General features: G+C 44.9%; 1 protein-coding gene across 1 annotated transcript in view; it reads left to right on the top strand.

Annotated features, from left to right (window-relative positions):
• Fras1 (Fraser extracellular matrix complex subunit 1) overlaps positions 1-16,400 on the top strand; it is a 417,436-nt gene that overhangs the window by 384,634 nt on the left and 16,402 nt on the right. Inside the window, exons 60-66 of the mRNA XM_036200993.1 lie at positions 216-372; positions 3,401-3,601; positions 5,631-5,818; positions 6,824-7,099; positions 9,804-10,036; positions 12,454-12,614; positions 15,160-15,374. Of these exons, the coding sequence (XP_036056886.1) occupies positions 216-372; positions 3,401-3,601; positions 5,631-5,818; positions 6,824-7,099; positions 9,804-10,036; positions 12,454-12,614; positions 15,160-15,374 (1,431 nt within the window). The remainder of the gene's footprint in view (positions 1-215; positions 373-3,400; positions 3,602-5,630; positions 5,819-6,823; positions 7,100-9,803; positions 10,037-12,453; positions 12,615-15,159; positions 15,375-16,400) is intronic.

The following is a 16,400-nucleotide window of genomic DNA, read 5'->3' as shown; positions in this document are numbered from 1 at the left end:
AGTGTTTTTATAATACAAGCCTTATCATATAGGTACATCCTACTCAGGCACAAACTGCTAGAATTAAAATTTTATTTTATAAGTGAGACTGCTAAAATGCTTTCGGGTTTGTGCCAATTCTTTGCTGCTGCAAAGAATGAAAAGAATCATCTAAAAAACTGCCTCTCACTGGTCTCCTCCTCCAAGGCTGACTTTGTCTTGTGTGTTGGTTGTAGGCAAAGAACTGCACTGTCTACATCCATGATGACTCCATGTTTGAGCCTGAGGAGCAGTTTAGGGTCTACCTTGGCCATCCTCTTGGAAACCACTGGAGTGGAGCCAGAGTCGGGAAGAACAGCATGGCCACTGTCACCATATCCAATGATGAAGATGGTAACAGAAGAGAATCCCTTTAGTATTGGTGAAATTATTAAGGCCACTCCACATAGTTAAAAGGGAGGTTTATTTTGTGGGGTAACTTACAAATGAAGGTATAGGTTGTGGGGTCTGGCAAAGGTATGGCACAGTCTGGCGGTGTTCTCTGGAGAACTCTGCTCAGTCTATCTCCAGCGTCCAGGGTCCTGGAACCAAGAGAAGCCTCTCCTTTGGATCCTGGATCTTCAGCATCCTCTCTCAGCCCCGCCTTGTAGGTGTGAACATTACCGAAGCCTTAATGGGGCTTGGAACTTCCAGGCCAAGGCTGGAATGGCAACCCACTACATCTCCCCCTTTTGTCTAAATAAGAAGGTTCTAACCTAATACAAGACTATGTACAAAGAAATGGTTATCAGATATTGTCCAGGAGTAATAAGGGATAATGACCTAGATAAGATGGAACTACAATCAATGCAAACAATATCAAGCAAAAAACACATACTAAAATCACTAGCCTCACTTAGGTTGCTAGGACGTGACATGAGGGCTTATGAATAATACTAGTGTTTTGAAAGGGATACTGCTAAAAAAAAAAAAAAAAAAAGTACCTACTTATAGCAACCTGGATATTTATATAGAATGCTTGTAACCAATGACCACCTTCTGTGGGGCTCCTGTAAGTTCACAGGAATCCTTAGTCTCATTATGCCCTACATTGTCAAAGATAGAGAACAAATATGCTTAAAGCTAGGACAGGAATTTTAAAACGGTGAATAGAAGTCACCTAAGTCACTACAGGTCTGGCAGGGGGACTGGAAATATAAATCAGATGTAGTTGAGTCCTGAGAACTGATCTGAAACGCTGCTGTCTGCCTGACAAAGTCTAATTTCTAATTGACTTTTCAAACTGACAAAGATAAACAACCTTAAATTCTAACACCAAGTGACCTACAGAGTAACCAGACACCCAAGGAAAACAGCACCTGTTTTTATTCGAAACATCGTTATTTTACTAAAATAGATTTTTTTTTTTTTTGTAGTTTTTTTGTTTTTTGAGACAGGGTTTCTCTGTGTAGCTTTGCTCCTGTCCTGGACTAGCTCTGTAGACCAGGCTGGTCTCGAGCACACAGAGATCCACCTGCCTCTGCCTCCTGAGTGCTGGGATTATAGGTGTGTGCCACCACCGCCCAGCTAAAATAGATTATTTTAACAGGTGAATACATAATGCAATCCCCACTTTTTACTTAATGTTTATTGTACTTGTTAAGCGTGTCGTATTACTTTGTTTTACTTAATTCTGGCAATAATCCTTGAAGTAGACGTTGCTAACCTTATATGTGAAAAAACAGAGTATAAGCAAAGCACTTAATTTGCATCTTAGCTACCCAGCTATAAGCAGTGGCACTGGATGAGAACCTTGATTTTAACTGGATTCTGGAACCTGCATTTTAACTACTCTGAGAGTGGCAAGACTCCTAGAGGTCCTAAGGAAAAGTCAGAAACCATCTTGGACATCAGTAAGAAAAGCCAACCTCGGGGCTGGGAAGATTATTCAGTTGGTAAAATGACCCTCATGCTTGAGGGTCAAGACCTGAATTCAATCCCTTAGGATCCACATAAAAAGCCAGATGTATTTATATGTCCAGTGCTGAGAGGTGGAAACAAGGAAGAGCCCTGGGTTTCGCTGGCCACTGTCCTTGCCTAGTTGGTATGTCCTAGGTCCCAGTGAGAGATCCTGCCTCAGAAAAAAAAAGTAGATAGCTATTGAAGAACACTGCCTGCAGCTGACATCTTGCCTCCCCATGCACACAAGCATACACACAGAGAGAAAGACAGAGACAAAGGGGGAGAGAGAGAGAGAGAGAGAGAGAGAGAGAGAGAGAGAGAGAGAGCGCTTTGTAGTTGAATTAGCCCTTTATACCAACCTAGGTTCAACCCCCAAGGTGAACCTTTCTCAGATACAAAGAAAACCCAAATGATCAAGACTCAACACGGCCGAGGCTAGACAGATGGCTCTAAGGTTAAAAGCAATGGCTGTTCTTGCAGAGAACTGGAGTTCAGTTACCAGCAGCCACTTTAGCTCACAACTGCCTGTAATTCCAGTCACAGGGATGCGATGCTTGTTTCTGGTCTCCATGGGCATCTACACACACATGTGCATATATATAGATACAGATGAAAGAAAAAGATTCAAAAGGTAACAAATTCACCCCATTCAGCAATGTTCCAGTGTTTCAAAGAACCTCTTACCTAGAACTATTAAGTCAAAGTGAAACTTTCTGAGAACGTCAGAAAAAACAGATGAGAATTTCTGAAATACACTAAGATGATTATAAAATTAATAATTGCTCTCAATTTTCCCATCATGTTATCTTCTCTACCACTGTCCTAACCTTCCTTTCTTCATGAAATTTGAATTCAAGGTATAAAATGAATATTATTATTATTAATCATTTCCCAACAAAATAGTGTCTCAAACCATATTGAGTCAAGAAAGCTTGTGTTCCTTAACTAACTATACTGACTGAAATAAATATTTAGAACTTAGAAACAGCGGGCACAGGGAAGATCTAAACACTGAGACAAAGTCCAAAGGTGCAGAAATGGAGTTGGTACACTTAAGAAACATGTAAATGAGATGCACTGTAAACCTTTGTAGTGTGTAATTTTTGTAACTGATCAATAGATATTTATCGAGTACCTTCTATGTCTCAGTCACTTGATAAACTGTGCAAACTTTAATTTTAAAAGCTTTAATTTAAAAACATTCTTTGAATGTTGGAAGCTTGGCCTTTATGCATTTTAAAGTCTCTAGGACATTTCTTCATTTTTTTGCTTTTAATAAGAATCATGTGAGAAATAATGCTCACAGGAGCCCAGATGAGTTCCTTTGTCTAAAACGTTGCTCAAGGGTAAGCACTGGTTGATCTTTATGAGTGCCGGCCATTTGGCTGGTACAGGCATCTGCAAGCTATTTCCTTGGGAGTCTGATGCCTGCTCTGAGTTATTCTAACTTGCTCTTATTTTCCTGCCCACATTTCCATAGCCCCTACAATTGAGTTTGAAGAAGCCGCATACCAAGTCCGGGAGCCCACAGGGCCAGATGCCACGGCAGTGCTGAGCATCAAGGTCATCCGCCGAGGTGATCAAAATCGGACCTCCAAGATCCGCTGCAGCACTCGGGATGGCTCTGCCCAGTCTGGTGTAGACTATTACCCCAAGAGCCGAGTCTTGAAATTCAGTCCTGGTAAGTGAGTGCCAATTTCAGTCTTTGGGTTTCCTTTTTTGTTTTTATGTTAGCCTTTATTGATTATATAGAAGAATATGTTTCATTATATTTGTATACCTGTATGTAATTTGTTTTGTTCGTATTCACGACCCATTGTCCTTTCTTGTCCCTCACATTCTCTAAGATCCCCATTCCCTTCCAACCTGTCCAATTTATAGGGATCTTGTTGTTTTCGCCTTTGTTTGTTGTTTTGTTTTGTTGTTTGTTTGAGAGACAGGGTTTCTCTGTGTAGCTCTGGCTGTCTTAGCACTTGCTCTGTAGACCACACTGACCTCAAATTCCAGAGATCCACCAGCCTCTTCCTTCCAAGTGCTGAGATTAAAGGTGTGCACCACTATTGCCCAGGCAGGGTTTTCTTAGTGGAGAGGAAAATGTCATCTTTGAATAAATGATTATGATGAGCTATTAAATTAGAATAGAATAGCCACAATAATATAAAACATTTACTAAATATATATTTGAGATTACAGGTAAAAAATTAGCTAGTTTTTTAAAAAAGTACCATTCATAGAGCACACTGAGCATTTGGGTTTATTTGACAGTTGTTTAGTTGAGTGAAACAGCACTTGATTTTAAAGACAGATACAACATATGCATACACCATTCCATTCGATGGATGGTGGAAATACCGTCCTGGGCCCTTTAGGGCTTATCAAACTCTGAAAGACACACAATCCCATTGTACAAATGGTTTTACAGCTACTGGGAAACAGAATAGCCTGTCATAAGCTTCCTAAAACAGTTTATCCTAGAGACAGAAATAGTGATGGGTCTGGGAAGAGGGAAGACAAGAATAAGTCATAACCATTTGACTGTCCGATGCATTGATTTGATAGAGAAATGGTTGGTGGTTCCTGCAGCTCAGACACCTCACTGGAGCTCTACAGGGCTCTCAGCTGTCTTAGTCAGGGTCCCTGTTGTTGTGATGAAACAGCTTGACCAAAAGCAAGCTGGGAGAGAAGGGTTTATTTGACTTACACTTTTACATCATAGTCCATCATTGAAGAAATTCAGGACAGGAACTCAAACAGGGCAGGAACCTGGAGACAGGAGCTGATGCAGAGGCCATAGAGGGGTTCTACTTACTGACTTGCTCCCTGTGGCTTGCTCAGCCTGCTTTCTCGTAGAACCCAGTACCACCAGCCCCGGGATGGCCCCACCCACTGTCAATGGCCCTCCCCCATCAATCACTAACTAAGAAAATGCACTACAGGCTTGCCCGCAGCCTGATCTTAAGGAGACATTTTCTCAGCTGTCTTTCTTCTCTCCAACGACTTGAGCTTGAATCAAGTTGACTGAAAACTAGGCAGCACAAGTTCCCTGCCTTGAGTGTCTACTGGGTGTCTGTTTTTGTTGTTTAAGATTCTGAAGGGAGGACAGGCCAGAAGCAGCATAGACCAAATGTGAGAAGGAGGGAGGGAAGGCCCTTACTGCTCTGCACTTCACGAGAGATGGAGGGAACTAAAGCCGTTGCTGCCTCCGTCCGGCATCTGGTCCTCTGTGGTATTATCTTTGCAAAGCCTGGCCTGGTAGGCATGAGCCTTTGCTTTGAAGGGCATCTGTGTGCAAGCTCTTAGGTGGCATGCAAGCTCTCATAGCCACCTAAGAGCTCACGCATAAGTGTAAAAGGGAAAGAAAAATTAAGCAAAAAGTAAAAAAAAAAAAAAAAAAAAAAAAAGTAACCAGGATGAAGTGTACTTCGGATCATAGATTTTTATTACAGCCAGCCTGTGTCAGGCAGGGGCCATTAATCCTTGTATGGTGTTGAATAGCAAATCTGCACAGTGCCGAGTCTCTGCCATAGGTAGAATTTGGTCTATAAAACAGTCTTCACTCAAGACGGGTCTGCAGTGTTTAGCAGTCACTGCACTTACGAGAAGCCCCTGAAAGGACAGGGCATGCTTTAATGTCATGTCCGAGTTGTGCCAGCCTGCACTCTGTAGTTCACGCCCTCATCTTTGACCGCTCTGTTCGTTCCTTGGTGAAGGTGTGGATCACATCTTCTTCAAAGTTGAGATCCTGTCCAATGAAGATCGAGAATGGCATGAATCCTTTTCTCTGGTCCTTGGCCCAGATGATCCAGTGGAAGCAGTGCTTGGGGACGTGACCACTGCTACTGTGACAATTCTAGACCAAGAGGCAGCAGGAAGTCTCATATTGCCAGCACCGCCCATTGTGAGTTGCTTGATCCAAAGGATGGCTGGTTTTGTGTCTCCACAGCCAGGCGACGAGAACTGGGGAGGAGATAGATCCCAGTGTGCACTGCTCCCAAGGGAATCTCTCCTCCTACTTCCCCTTACAGAGAATGTTGAACCATGTCTGGAGACATTTCTGTTTGGTACATCTCTCACACAGGGTTCTATGACCATCTAGTGGGTAGAACCCACAGACTCTACAAAATACCCTTCAGGGCACAGCATGGCACCCAACAACAAAAAACAGTTATTTGGCACAAATGCTAATAGTGTGAAAGATGGAGGAACCCATTCCTGATGTAAGACCAAACTATCGCCACATTGATTGGTCAAAGATAGAAAGTGCAGTTCAGTGGATCTTCTAATTGCTTTGGTGGGAAGAGTAAGAAATGTCCACTGTCCTCCAGAGTTACTGCACATGGAATTAAGTATATGTGGAGATGTGGTGCCATGTTTCTCAGTTTGGGAGGAATAGAATGAATGCCATTAAGAAGCAAATGCCCAAAGGTCACCAGTGGACACTGAATCTTTGAGTCAAGTAACCAGAACTCCTCTGCTATCTTCCCCTAACTAGTCTCTTATATATCAGAAGAGAAGATTATTTCAAAATTTGTCTCTTATTTGACTATGAAACAAATACACTACCTTCATTATTACTTTTTCCTATTTTGGACAAGCATGCCTCTATGCGCCACTAACAGTTTAATGCAACTCTAAAATAGCAACTGACCATTAGAAACAGAATTTGGGTCTGTTGTGTAAAAGAATTAGAATATTTTTTCACGTAAGAGATAAGGCTCTGGTTCCAGAATGCAGCTAATAGGATGATGAAGCTTCTGGGAGGCTCTCCTCCACTTACAGTGTCTTAACCTCTCCCTGGCAAGGAACTGCAGAGTTTCCTGTTGTGAGTGAAGAGGCTGTGGGGTCTCAAGGAAGGCCGAGGTAGTTCCTCAAAGCAGCCTGAAGCTCTCCTGCTTTCTCCTAGGTCGTCACCCTTGCTGACTATGATCATGTGGAAGAGGTTGCAAAGGAAGGAATCAAGAAAGCCCCATCTCCAGGCTACCCGCTGGTCTGTGTCACCCCCTGCGACCCCCACTTCCCTAGGTATGCTGTCATGAAGGACCGCTGCAGGGAGGCTGGCGTCAACCAAACATCAGTGCAGTTCAGCTGGGAAGTGGCCGCCCCCACTGATGGCAACGGGGCTCGGTCTCCCTTTGAGACCATCACCGATAACACACCCTTCACCAGCGTCAACCACAAGGTAAGGAGGGAAAGAGCTGGGGTTGCTCTTGCCAAATTCCATGAAGTCTGTGCATCGCATTAGAGTAAATCTAACAATCAAGTCTAGGCTTAGATGTTAGGAAAATTAACGTGGTATAATAGAACTATGCAGTTGTCTGTTGGCCTATTTACAAATCCCGAGTATGCCTACCTTTCAGCCACTTCATATAAAGGAGTTCTTTGGCCTTTCTTAGTCTCCTGATCTGTAAAATAATATTTGTTTCATTTGACTGCTTGACAAGATCACTGACCAATGTGGTTTTATAAATGACCAAGCAAGTCCATGATTCTAGGTGGGTACCATTACGTGATTCCTTTTTATGTATTTTTAATCATTCAGTAAGCGTTTGGGTATAAACTTCTTGAGGATTCAGATTTCTCCCACGTTCACGAGTCTTCAAATGACCAGCAGATGAGTGGGGAGTGGGTTTTAAACAGGATAGACCACTTGCTGTGTGGTCTGCACGTGCAGAGCCCTGTGGGAGGACATGAAAAGGATCTCCTTGGGCAGTTGTTGTTGTTTTTTTCAAAGAGCACACGCACGCCCCACCTACCACTCACCAGAGAGTGGTGGCTAGTGCTGTTTGCCCAGCCTTGGGAAGAAGTGAGGTGCCCCCAGCAGATTTCTTCATACACCAGTGACAGGGGTGGGGTTTTTGAGATAGTCGAGACCCAGGCTCAATGCAGACTCTAGTCCTGTCTGGTGTGTGTTTTCGCTGCAACTCCGCTCCTGACGGGTTTGGGCCTCGGAGACTATTTCAGACTGTATTTTTTTGAAGAACAGGGTCACTCATAGTGTTGTTTTTCACACAACTCACTCACAAGGGCTGGGAAGCCCATTCTTTTGCAATATAGCACACATTTCATCACCTTCTGCATTATTAAAAAACTTAAGAGCTTGAGAGATGCTTGGGAGATAGAGCCCTTGCTGCACAGACAGGAGAACCCGAGTTTGACTCCTAAGAACCCACATAAAAGTGGGCATGGTAGCCTGTCATTTCAGTGGTCCTAAGGTGAAATGGGTGGTAGAGACAAGACAGTCCCTGGAAGCCTGCTATCCTGGAGCATGCAGGACAGTGTCGAACAACAGAGATCCTGCCTTAAACAAGGTGAAGACAAGTACAGAGAGCCCAAGGTATCAGTATACACACACACACACACACACACACACACACACACACACACACACACACGGAGAGAGAGAACGCTTTAAAGTAAGACTTAACAGCTTACTGTAAGTGTCTGATTCTGTTCCAACAGAACCTTGAATTTGAGCCAAGGGTGCATTTGTTTTACAGGTACTGAATTTGAAGCATTGTGACCATAACTTCTTTCCTGTGTTGAACTAGTGACTAATACCCTTTACCCCAGTTTCCTTTGCTTTATGTTCATTTCTTCAATTATTTATTGAATACCATTGTGTTTATGCATTTTTGTAACATGCCTAGCATCCCTCCTAGACAAAGTCCATTTATAAATAAATAAAGAGGTGGCAGCTAATTAAAAAAGTTTAATGGGAAAATTTTCTTTAATTTTTAATGGACTTCAGTGAAAATTGTTTCCATGGGAGGAATTGCAACATTTATGTGATTGCTTTGTGGGAGGTCTAAGGCACACAGAACTACTAATTAACTTCCCTGACCTGTACTTCCATGTGTGCACACATCACCTGACATGTCCAGGTGACGGGGACCGACATTGCCTCCGAGCTGACCCCCCACACACACTCTTGCTTCTGCATTTTTGGAAATGCAAAGGACTCCGGAGAAAGACTTTCAAAGGCCAAGAGGTGTCAGAGGCCAAGTTCTCTGCCTCAAGCTTTTATGACCCTCTGACCTGGGCAGTGTTGTGGGGAGTGGTGGGAATCTCTCCAGGCCGCTGTTACTCAGGAAGGGCTCACTGCCTGACACCCAGAAGCCAGGATGCCATCAGCAGGTTTTTGCGGAAAGGTGAAGCTTTTTTGAGCATATGACTGACGAAGATCAGGAACTAACCCCTGCTCTGGCCGGCCTCCCTGCTCAGTCAGGAGTGCGAGAACATCTGGGAATGGAGGAGGAGAAAGGCTGCTATTGGGGTGACAGAAGGGAACTCGTGTTTCTTTGGGAGGCGGGCTGCATTCTGCGAACAAGATTTTGAGGTTGGGACATTGCTGGCCAGTCGTCTTAGCCTCTTCCATGCACTCTTGAAAGACTGGTTCTAAATCAGTCCTTAGGGAAAAGAGTGGAAGCTTTCTCCTGAAGATTAGGAATTATGCCTCTCGTGTGCAGGACTTCACCTCGTGGAAGCACGTTCTCAGCAGCAGAGGCCAATGAGTCTGCTGGAAAATGAGAAACAGTTGCGTTGTCCTAGTGCTAAACCTCCAGTCTAAAGAGAACAGTAGGCACAGTTACTGTTGACTGTCTTTGGATGCCTGTTCCATGTTTACTTGCTGTCCCGTCCCGTCCCGTCCCTTTCGACTACCAAGCATTTACTTCTCTGGCCCTACTGCTTGGTTCGCGGTGATATCATTGACACTGTATGCTAACGAACAGATGGACATCTCAGTGGGTTGATGCGGGGATGGATGGATGGATGGATGGATGGCCCCCATGGCTGACTTTCTAACAGTGCCTGTTGCATCATACCCATCAGATACAGTGCTTATGCAGCATACTCATGTCTGTGATGCTTTCTTTGTCTCATAGGTCCTAGACAGCATTTACTTCAGCCGGAGGTTCCATGTGCGTTGTGTGGCAAAGGCGGTGGACAAGGTGGGCCATGTAGGGACCCCCTTGAGGAGCAATATTGTTACCATTGGAACAGACAGTGCCATCTGCCACACCCCAGTGGTGGCTGGGACAGCGCGAGGCTTCCAGGCCCAGTCCTTCATAGCAACCTTGAAATACCTGGATGTGAAACACAAAGAGCATCCAAACAGGTCAGGCAACACTCCCCCCCCCCCCCGCCCGCCCGCCACCCTTGCCCCCCCCCCCAAGAGTAGATTGCAAATATCCTGTGTGTTTTCCAGCTGGGGCAGATCAGCAAGAGACAGGTTCTGCAAAATTAAATAGTGGTAATTAGAGCTTCAGAAGAAAGGCTTTCTTCAAAGGCTCCTCGAGGTCTGGCCACTTGCCTGTCTTCCAGCCTCATTCATCTCACCTGTGCATTTCACCTGCCCCCCCCCCCCACCTGCGGAGAATCACTTCCCAAGGGCTTCCAGCTCTTTGGTGTTACATGCTTTAGAGCCCGACTCCAGATCTCCCACTCTCTCCACTTGCTGTAGTTAAGCCCTCTTGTTCTATAACGTGGCACAGCGCAGCATCTCTTCTAGGAATATTTTCAACATCCCCTCCAATCCTCTGATGTCCGTCTCTGCTGCCTTCCGCATGTTATCATCATTCTCGGCGTCCATGTGTGGTAGATAGTGAAGACCTTGAGGGACAGGACTGTGGTCTGTTTTGTATCTCTTCCATCCGGTTCAGTGCTTCTGGTCCCCAAGACACACTTGCTAAATCTCCGCTAAACTAATGAGTAATAACACGGCCCAAACCACAAGTCACTAGACTTCTTTTTTCCCCCTCTGCCACTATGATTTTAATGGGAGACAGATACTTTCATTTCTTGCATAGCAGAAGAGAATTCCTCCATGTCATACATATTCATTAAGCTTCATAGATTTTAAGCATTTACCTTTTTTGAACAACTGAGTGGGCCAAGTATATGCAAATCCCTCTTCTCTTCAAGCAGAACAGAATTTATTTGGGCTAAGGAGCAGTAACAGAGGGACACAGGCAGCAGTGACCCTTTCCTAGGTAAAGAGACGCACTCCTTACATCTCATGTCTGGATTCCTCTGGGGGAAAAATGAACTTACAGACAAGCTTTAGAAACTCAAAGCCCAATAAGCTTTGTGAAAATTTAAACTTGCGCAGTGAAAACAAATGCAGCCCATAAGTACAGCTCGGCTTGTGTCCCAGGCCTTTCCCAATATTTATTAAGTTCATATTTTATTTTGAATTGTATTCCACATGCACTGCAGAGACAAAAGCAATACAAGAAATGGTCCTTGTCCTCAGAGTGGGGAGGCAAGATAAGCAGTCTGTAAACATCCAAGAACTAGCAGCCAGTGTAAATAAGTTACACACAGCCTGGGACAAAGGCTTCCTCCCAGGGCTGAGGATAGAGATTGAGGGCCAGCTTGCTGCAGACTGAGGATGGTCAGAATGGGGTGCAAGGTGTTGGGGTGGAGGCCGGAAGAGAGAGATGACTGTGGTTAGTAGGATTTGGCTGGGTGGAAAAACTGACCTTAAATTTTAAGAATCCAACTGTTCTAGTTTTATTATTATTATTATTATTATTATTATTATTATTATTGAAATCAATGCTTAAAACCATATAAACAGGCTGGGGAGATGGCTCAGTGGCTAAGGCACTTGGCACACACAGTGTGGAGAATGGAGTTCAGATCCCTAGAACCCGTGTGAAAAACTCAGCAGTGGTTGAAGCCACTTGTAATCCCAGCACTCAGGAGACAGAGACCAGGGCATTCTGGTCTAGCTAAGACTGCTAGAACCAGTGAGCTTCAGCCTCAGCAAGAGACCCTGCCTTGAAGTGGAGTGAAATCCAGGGTGACCCAGCTTCCGCCTTTCTCAAGTGCACATGAAGGCACACGGTGCATGTGCACTACACACATGCAAGCATGCATGCGCACAACAATATACAGGACATACACACGAAGAAGCATATAAACATGTCAGCCTTCGGTATACACGGCGACAGAGTTGGTGGTAGCAGTGGCATCTGTCACTAAGCCTTAGCTCCTAAAGAGACAAGGCTGCCACTTAAAGCAGATGAAAGCCTCAAAATGATTTGTGAGCACAATGTTATCCTGTATGGGAAGGAAAAAACATCTATACTTCCTGATTGCCATGAGTCTTGAAGATCCTTTAGGAGTGAAAGTGACCCTGCATGGATATGTATGCCAGAGGTTCACAGGCTGTGGGTCGTAACCCCCTTGGAATTCAACTGACCCCTTCACAGGGGTCTCATAAGACCATCATAAAACACCATTACGATTCATAATAGTAGCTAAATTATAGTTATGAAGTAGCAATGAAAATAACTTTATGATTGGGGTTCAGCACAACATGAGGAACTGTATTAAAAGGTTGCAGCATTAGGAATGTTGAGGACCACTGATCAACACCCTCATGTTCAGATACAACTCCTACATGGAAAACTTCAAGGGAAGAAAACCCGCTCAATTCTCTGGCGAAGACAGATTAGTGATGACAGAGGAATGTGTCCAGGTGGCTCCTCCACCCTGCAGCTGAACACTTCTGTCTTCTCCCTCTAGAATCCACATTTCGGTGCAGATCCCTCACCAGGACGGGATGCTGCCCCTCATCTCCACTATGCCCTTGCACAACTTGCATTTCCTGTTGTCCGAGTCCATCTACAGACACCAGCACGTCTGCTCCAATTTAGTCACCGTCCGTGACCTGCGAGGACTCTCGGGTGAGTTTGCTCCTATGTCATGGCTTTGGAGGTGGGGCTCCATGGGGAGGAACAGACTTTTCCTGGTTTCTAGTCCTCAACTCTGTATCACTTCTTCCTTCTTAGAAAGTATCCAAACCCAGGGGGCACAACTGGTGTAAACAGGAAAAGGGGGTCTTTCAAATCCAATTAGATTCCCAGCCTGTTCTGAGCTGTTACCTAACCTGACCAAAAATGGCTTGACCTCTCTCAACCACTGTGTTCTGATCTGTGACATGAAAACAACTATTTCTACCAGTCAAATTGGGAGGAGCCGATGTGTTGTTACATTCAAGATGCCTCCATGGTAAATATTGGTTACTTCCCCACCCATGGAGACCATTCTTAGTTTCAGGCTCCCATGAGAGCAACATCTTTAGAGAGTGCAGTGTTAGATGTTGAAGGATGGATGCTCTGGATGCAAGAACTGAGGAACTGAAGTAGAGTTTAGGCAACATGGTTTTCTTTAGAGATCAGCATCTACTTAAAGGGAAAGGGAAGAAGCAGGACTGGGCAGAGGGAAATGCCCAACAGCACGGTGCGCAGCAAAGAGAAAAATGCTGAAGTGAAACAAAAACCCTGTATAGCCCACCTCCCTCTGTCACTGGGTGGGCCTGTCTAAGCAAGAGCTTGACCTTGGCTGGTACTCCACAGCAGATGAGGGCCTGAAGAGGCCAACAGCTACAGGCTGTGCATCTGTGTTCACCACAGCAGACATTTACAAAAAGTCCTGCCTGTTTCCATTTACCAGTGCATGTGAAATACATGCCTGCCCACCCGCCCCCTGCCCCAACCGCTTCAGCTGATGAATCATTCACCAGTGGTTTTGAAGACAGAAATGCGTTCATCTGCTCTTTCATATTCATTAAGTGGCCTTTTTGGTAGTGGTGGTCTTTGTATAGTAGAATTAGTTGAGCACAAATTATTCTTAAGCCATTGAGCTACACATGAAAGTTGAATTGGTCCAAATACATAGGCAATGAAAAAAATGGTATAATTAAAAGTTGAAAATCTCTGCCTCTCCCTACTTAAAAATATTTAAATTCATCACAGGTCCATTGAGTTCCTAGTAGAACAAAGGGCTGGTTGCTGGTGGCAGACATTCTGAGATGCTTTAGCTCTTTTAAAAACAATGGCCACTTTTAGTACTCTAAGTTATAGTCTGAGGCTGGCAAGGTGCTCAGAGGGTATAGGCATCTGCCTCAAGGCATGGTGACCTTGGTTTGGTCTCCAGGACTAACATGGTGGAAGGAGAGAACTGACTCCTGCAAGTTGTCCTCTGACTTCCATGCCATAGTCTTCTACACACACATGCACACGGGCACACATACACACACACACATACACACACACGCACACAGACACACACACACACATACACACACACACACACATGCACACGGACACACACACACACATACACACACATGCACACGGACACACATACACACATACACACACACATACACACACATGCACACGGACACACATACACACACATATACACACACACACATGTACACGGACACACACACACATACACACACACACTAGAATAAATAAAAACGTGAGAAAATTAATTGTATTTCAAATGTTCTAAAACTCCTGTAATTCAGAACAGTTCACAGGCTTGGCAGCGTTTGATTCAGGAATTTGGACATGCAGCAGGTGAAGTTGAGTCATGCACCATTAGCAAGCTGTTTACTAATTGAGGTGTTTCCCCCAAGAGTTCAGGGCACTATTGCAGGAAGGATGAAAGGAAGTCAGATGATGATGGCTTTTCATAAAGCTGTTTTTCAAATTGGTCCTAAAAATAGTTATTCATGAATGAGTGATCCACATAGCAAATCAGTTTCATCAAGACCAGTGGTGAGCCATAGGAGGTGTAGAAACACTTGGAAAAGCTGCTTTATTCTTCCACGATCTCGGGTTGTCTTCACCCTTTCTCCTGGGTACCTGAGGTTCTTAGAGGGGCAGTGACCCATTTAATACCAGACAACAGGCGGCTCAGTGCTCTGTCTCCCTCTCTCCTCTCTGTCTCTCTCTCTCCTCTCCTCTCTCTCTTTCATTGGTGTGTGCGTGTGAATGTTATATCTTGTGCACATGTTCATCTGCATTGTGCGTGCTTGTACACATGTGTTAGCCGAAGCTCCATCAGAGGTCTCTCTCAGTCATTCTCCATTTACTTTTGGAGATTCTGTCTCTGGGTGCCAGTGAGTTTCAAGGCTCCACATGTCTCCGTGCTCCAGCACTGGCACTACACACACATGCCTCTACAGCTGGCTTTTTTCTGTATGCGCTGGGATTCCTCATAGGCTCCTCGTGCATATCCTGTGGGGAACGCTTTACTTGCTGAGCCCTGGCCGCGGTCCCCAGTAGGCAGCTCACCCCTTTACAAGCTCTCCTCTGGACCTCCCTGGGCACTGGGATTCCAAGGTAAATCCAGCTGTAGTCTCAGATGAACAGCTCAGCACAGCCTCTCCTGGCAGGCTCAGACCCTGTCCCTTGTTCCCTCTGTCCCCTGCAGAGGCAGGGTTCCTGGATGATGCAGGTTTCCACAGTATGGCCCTGGGCCCTGGCTATGACCGCCCCTTCCAGTTTGACCCGCGTGTCCGGGAGCCTAAGACCATCCAGCTGTACAGACACCTGAACCTGAAGAGCTGTGTGTGGACTTTTGATGCATACTATGACATGACAGAGCTTATCGATGTGTGCGGCGGCTCCGTGACTGCTGACTTCCAGGTGGGTACCCTGGGTTCTTGTGCTTGGGTGCTGTGCCAACTCTGTTCCGGAAGTACGTCAGTTCGCATGTAACATTCCAAACTGGGCTAGCCAGGTAGGCAATATATTCTGTATAAGTCCCTTATCTGGATCTTGGCAGTATTGTGCTTAAGAGAGCCCCGCGGTCTTCTAAATCAAGTTAAGTACAATAAATTACTACAGCAAGTCACGTCTGTACAAAACCTGAGTACCTACTTCTTTAGATGGATGTGTGATTCTTTTCTCTGGGTACACTTTGGAAAATGGAGATTTACATTCGATAGTGGGGTTCTTTATGTGGGTGTACTCTCTTCCCCACTTGGAACAAATCAGAATAGCAGATGGCAGGCCTACTCAGAAGACAACTCTCGATTCCATAACACTGGGAAGAGTGCATTGTTTCGAGCACTTTGACTCTGTGCTTATTCCAAATTCACAACCCCAGCAAAAACAGATACATACACAGGCATGTGTGTCTGTGTGCGTGTTTAGCAAACCACTACACATCCCTGATGACAGCAGCTTTTCTAGGGAGAAGCCAGAGGCTCTGGAGGACAGTTCTGTGAGAGAGACAATGGCATTGGCTACCTCATGAGAAATTTAATTCTCAAGTTCCATCCCACTTCTGAGCATTTCGCTCATGGAGCCAAACGTGTGAGCTGTTTGTTTTTCACTCCAAAAAAACAAGTGCAGCCTCACTAGGTGAGAGAATCTGCAGAGAGATTTAAATCATTGGGGGAGTATCTTTAGTTCAAATGCGGTTTCTTTGTTCCGGCTTCTCTGGTTTTTGTGTGCAGCGCTGCCCTCTACTGGAGAACTTCAAGGCAGCCCAGTTTGTTTCTGTTTGTGCAGATGCCCGGCCTACATAGTCCAAGGATATGAACAATCACAAACCTGATCATCCCTCCCCTCAAAAATTAATGTTCTCCGTTCACCATGATTTTTCTTCGATTACAGATCTGGATATTTTTGTTCATACTAGTCTTTAAAAAGTCCCAAAGACAAGGA

Source organism: Onychomys torridus, chromosome 10 (genome assembly GCF_903995425.1).
Source record: "Onychomys torridus chromosome 10, mOncTor1.1, whole genome shotgun sequence".
NCBI lineage: Eukaryota > Metazoa > Chordata > Mammalia > Rodentia > Cricetidae > Onychomys > Onychomys torridus.
This window is presented reverse-complemented; position numbering and strand designations above follow the sequence as displayed.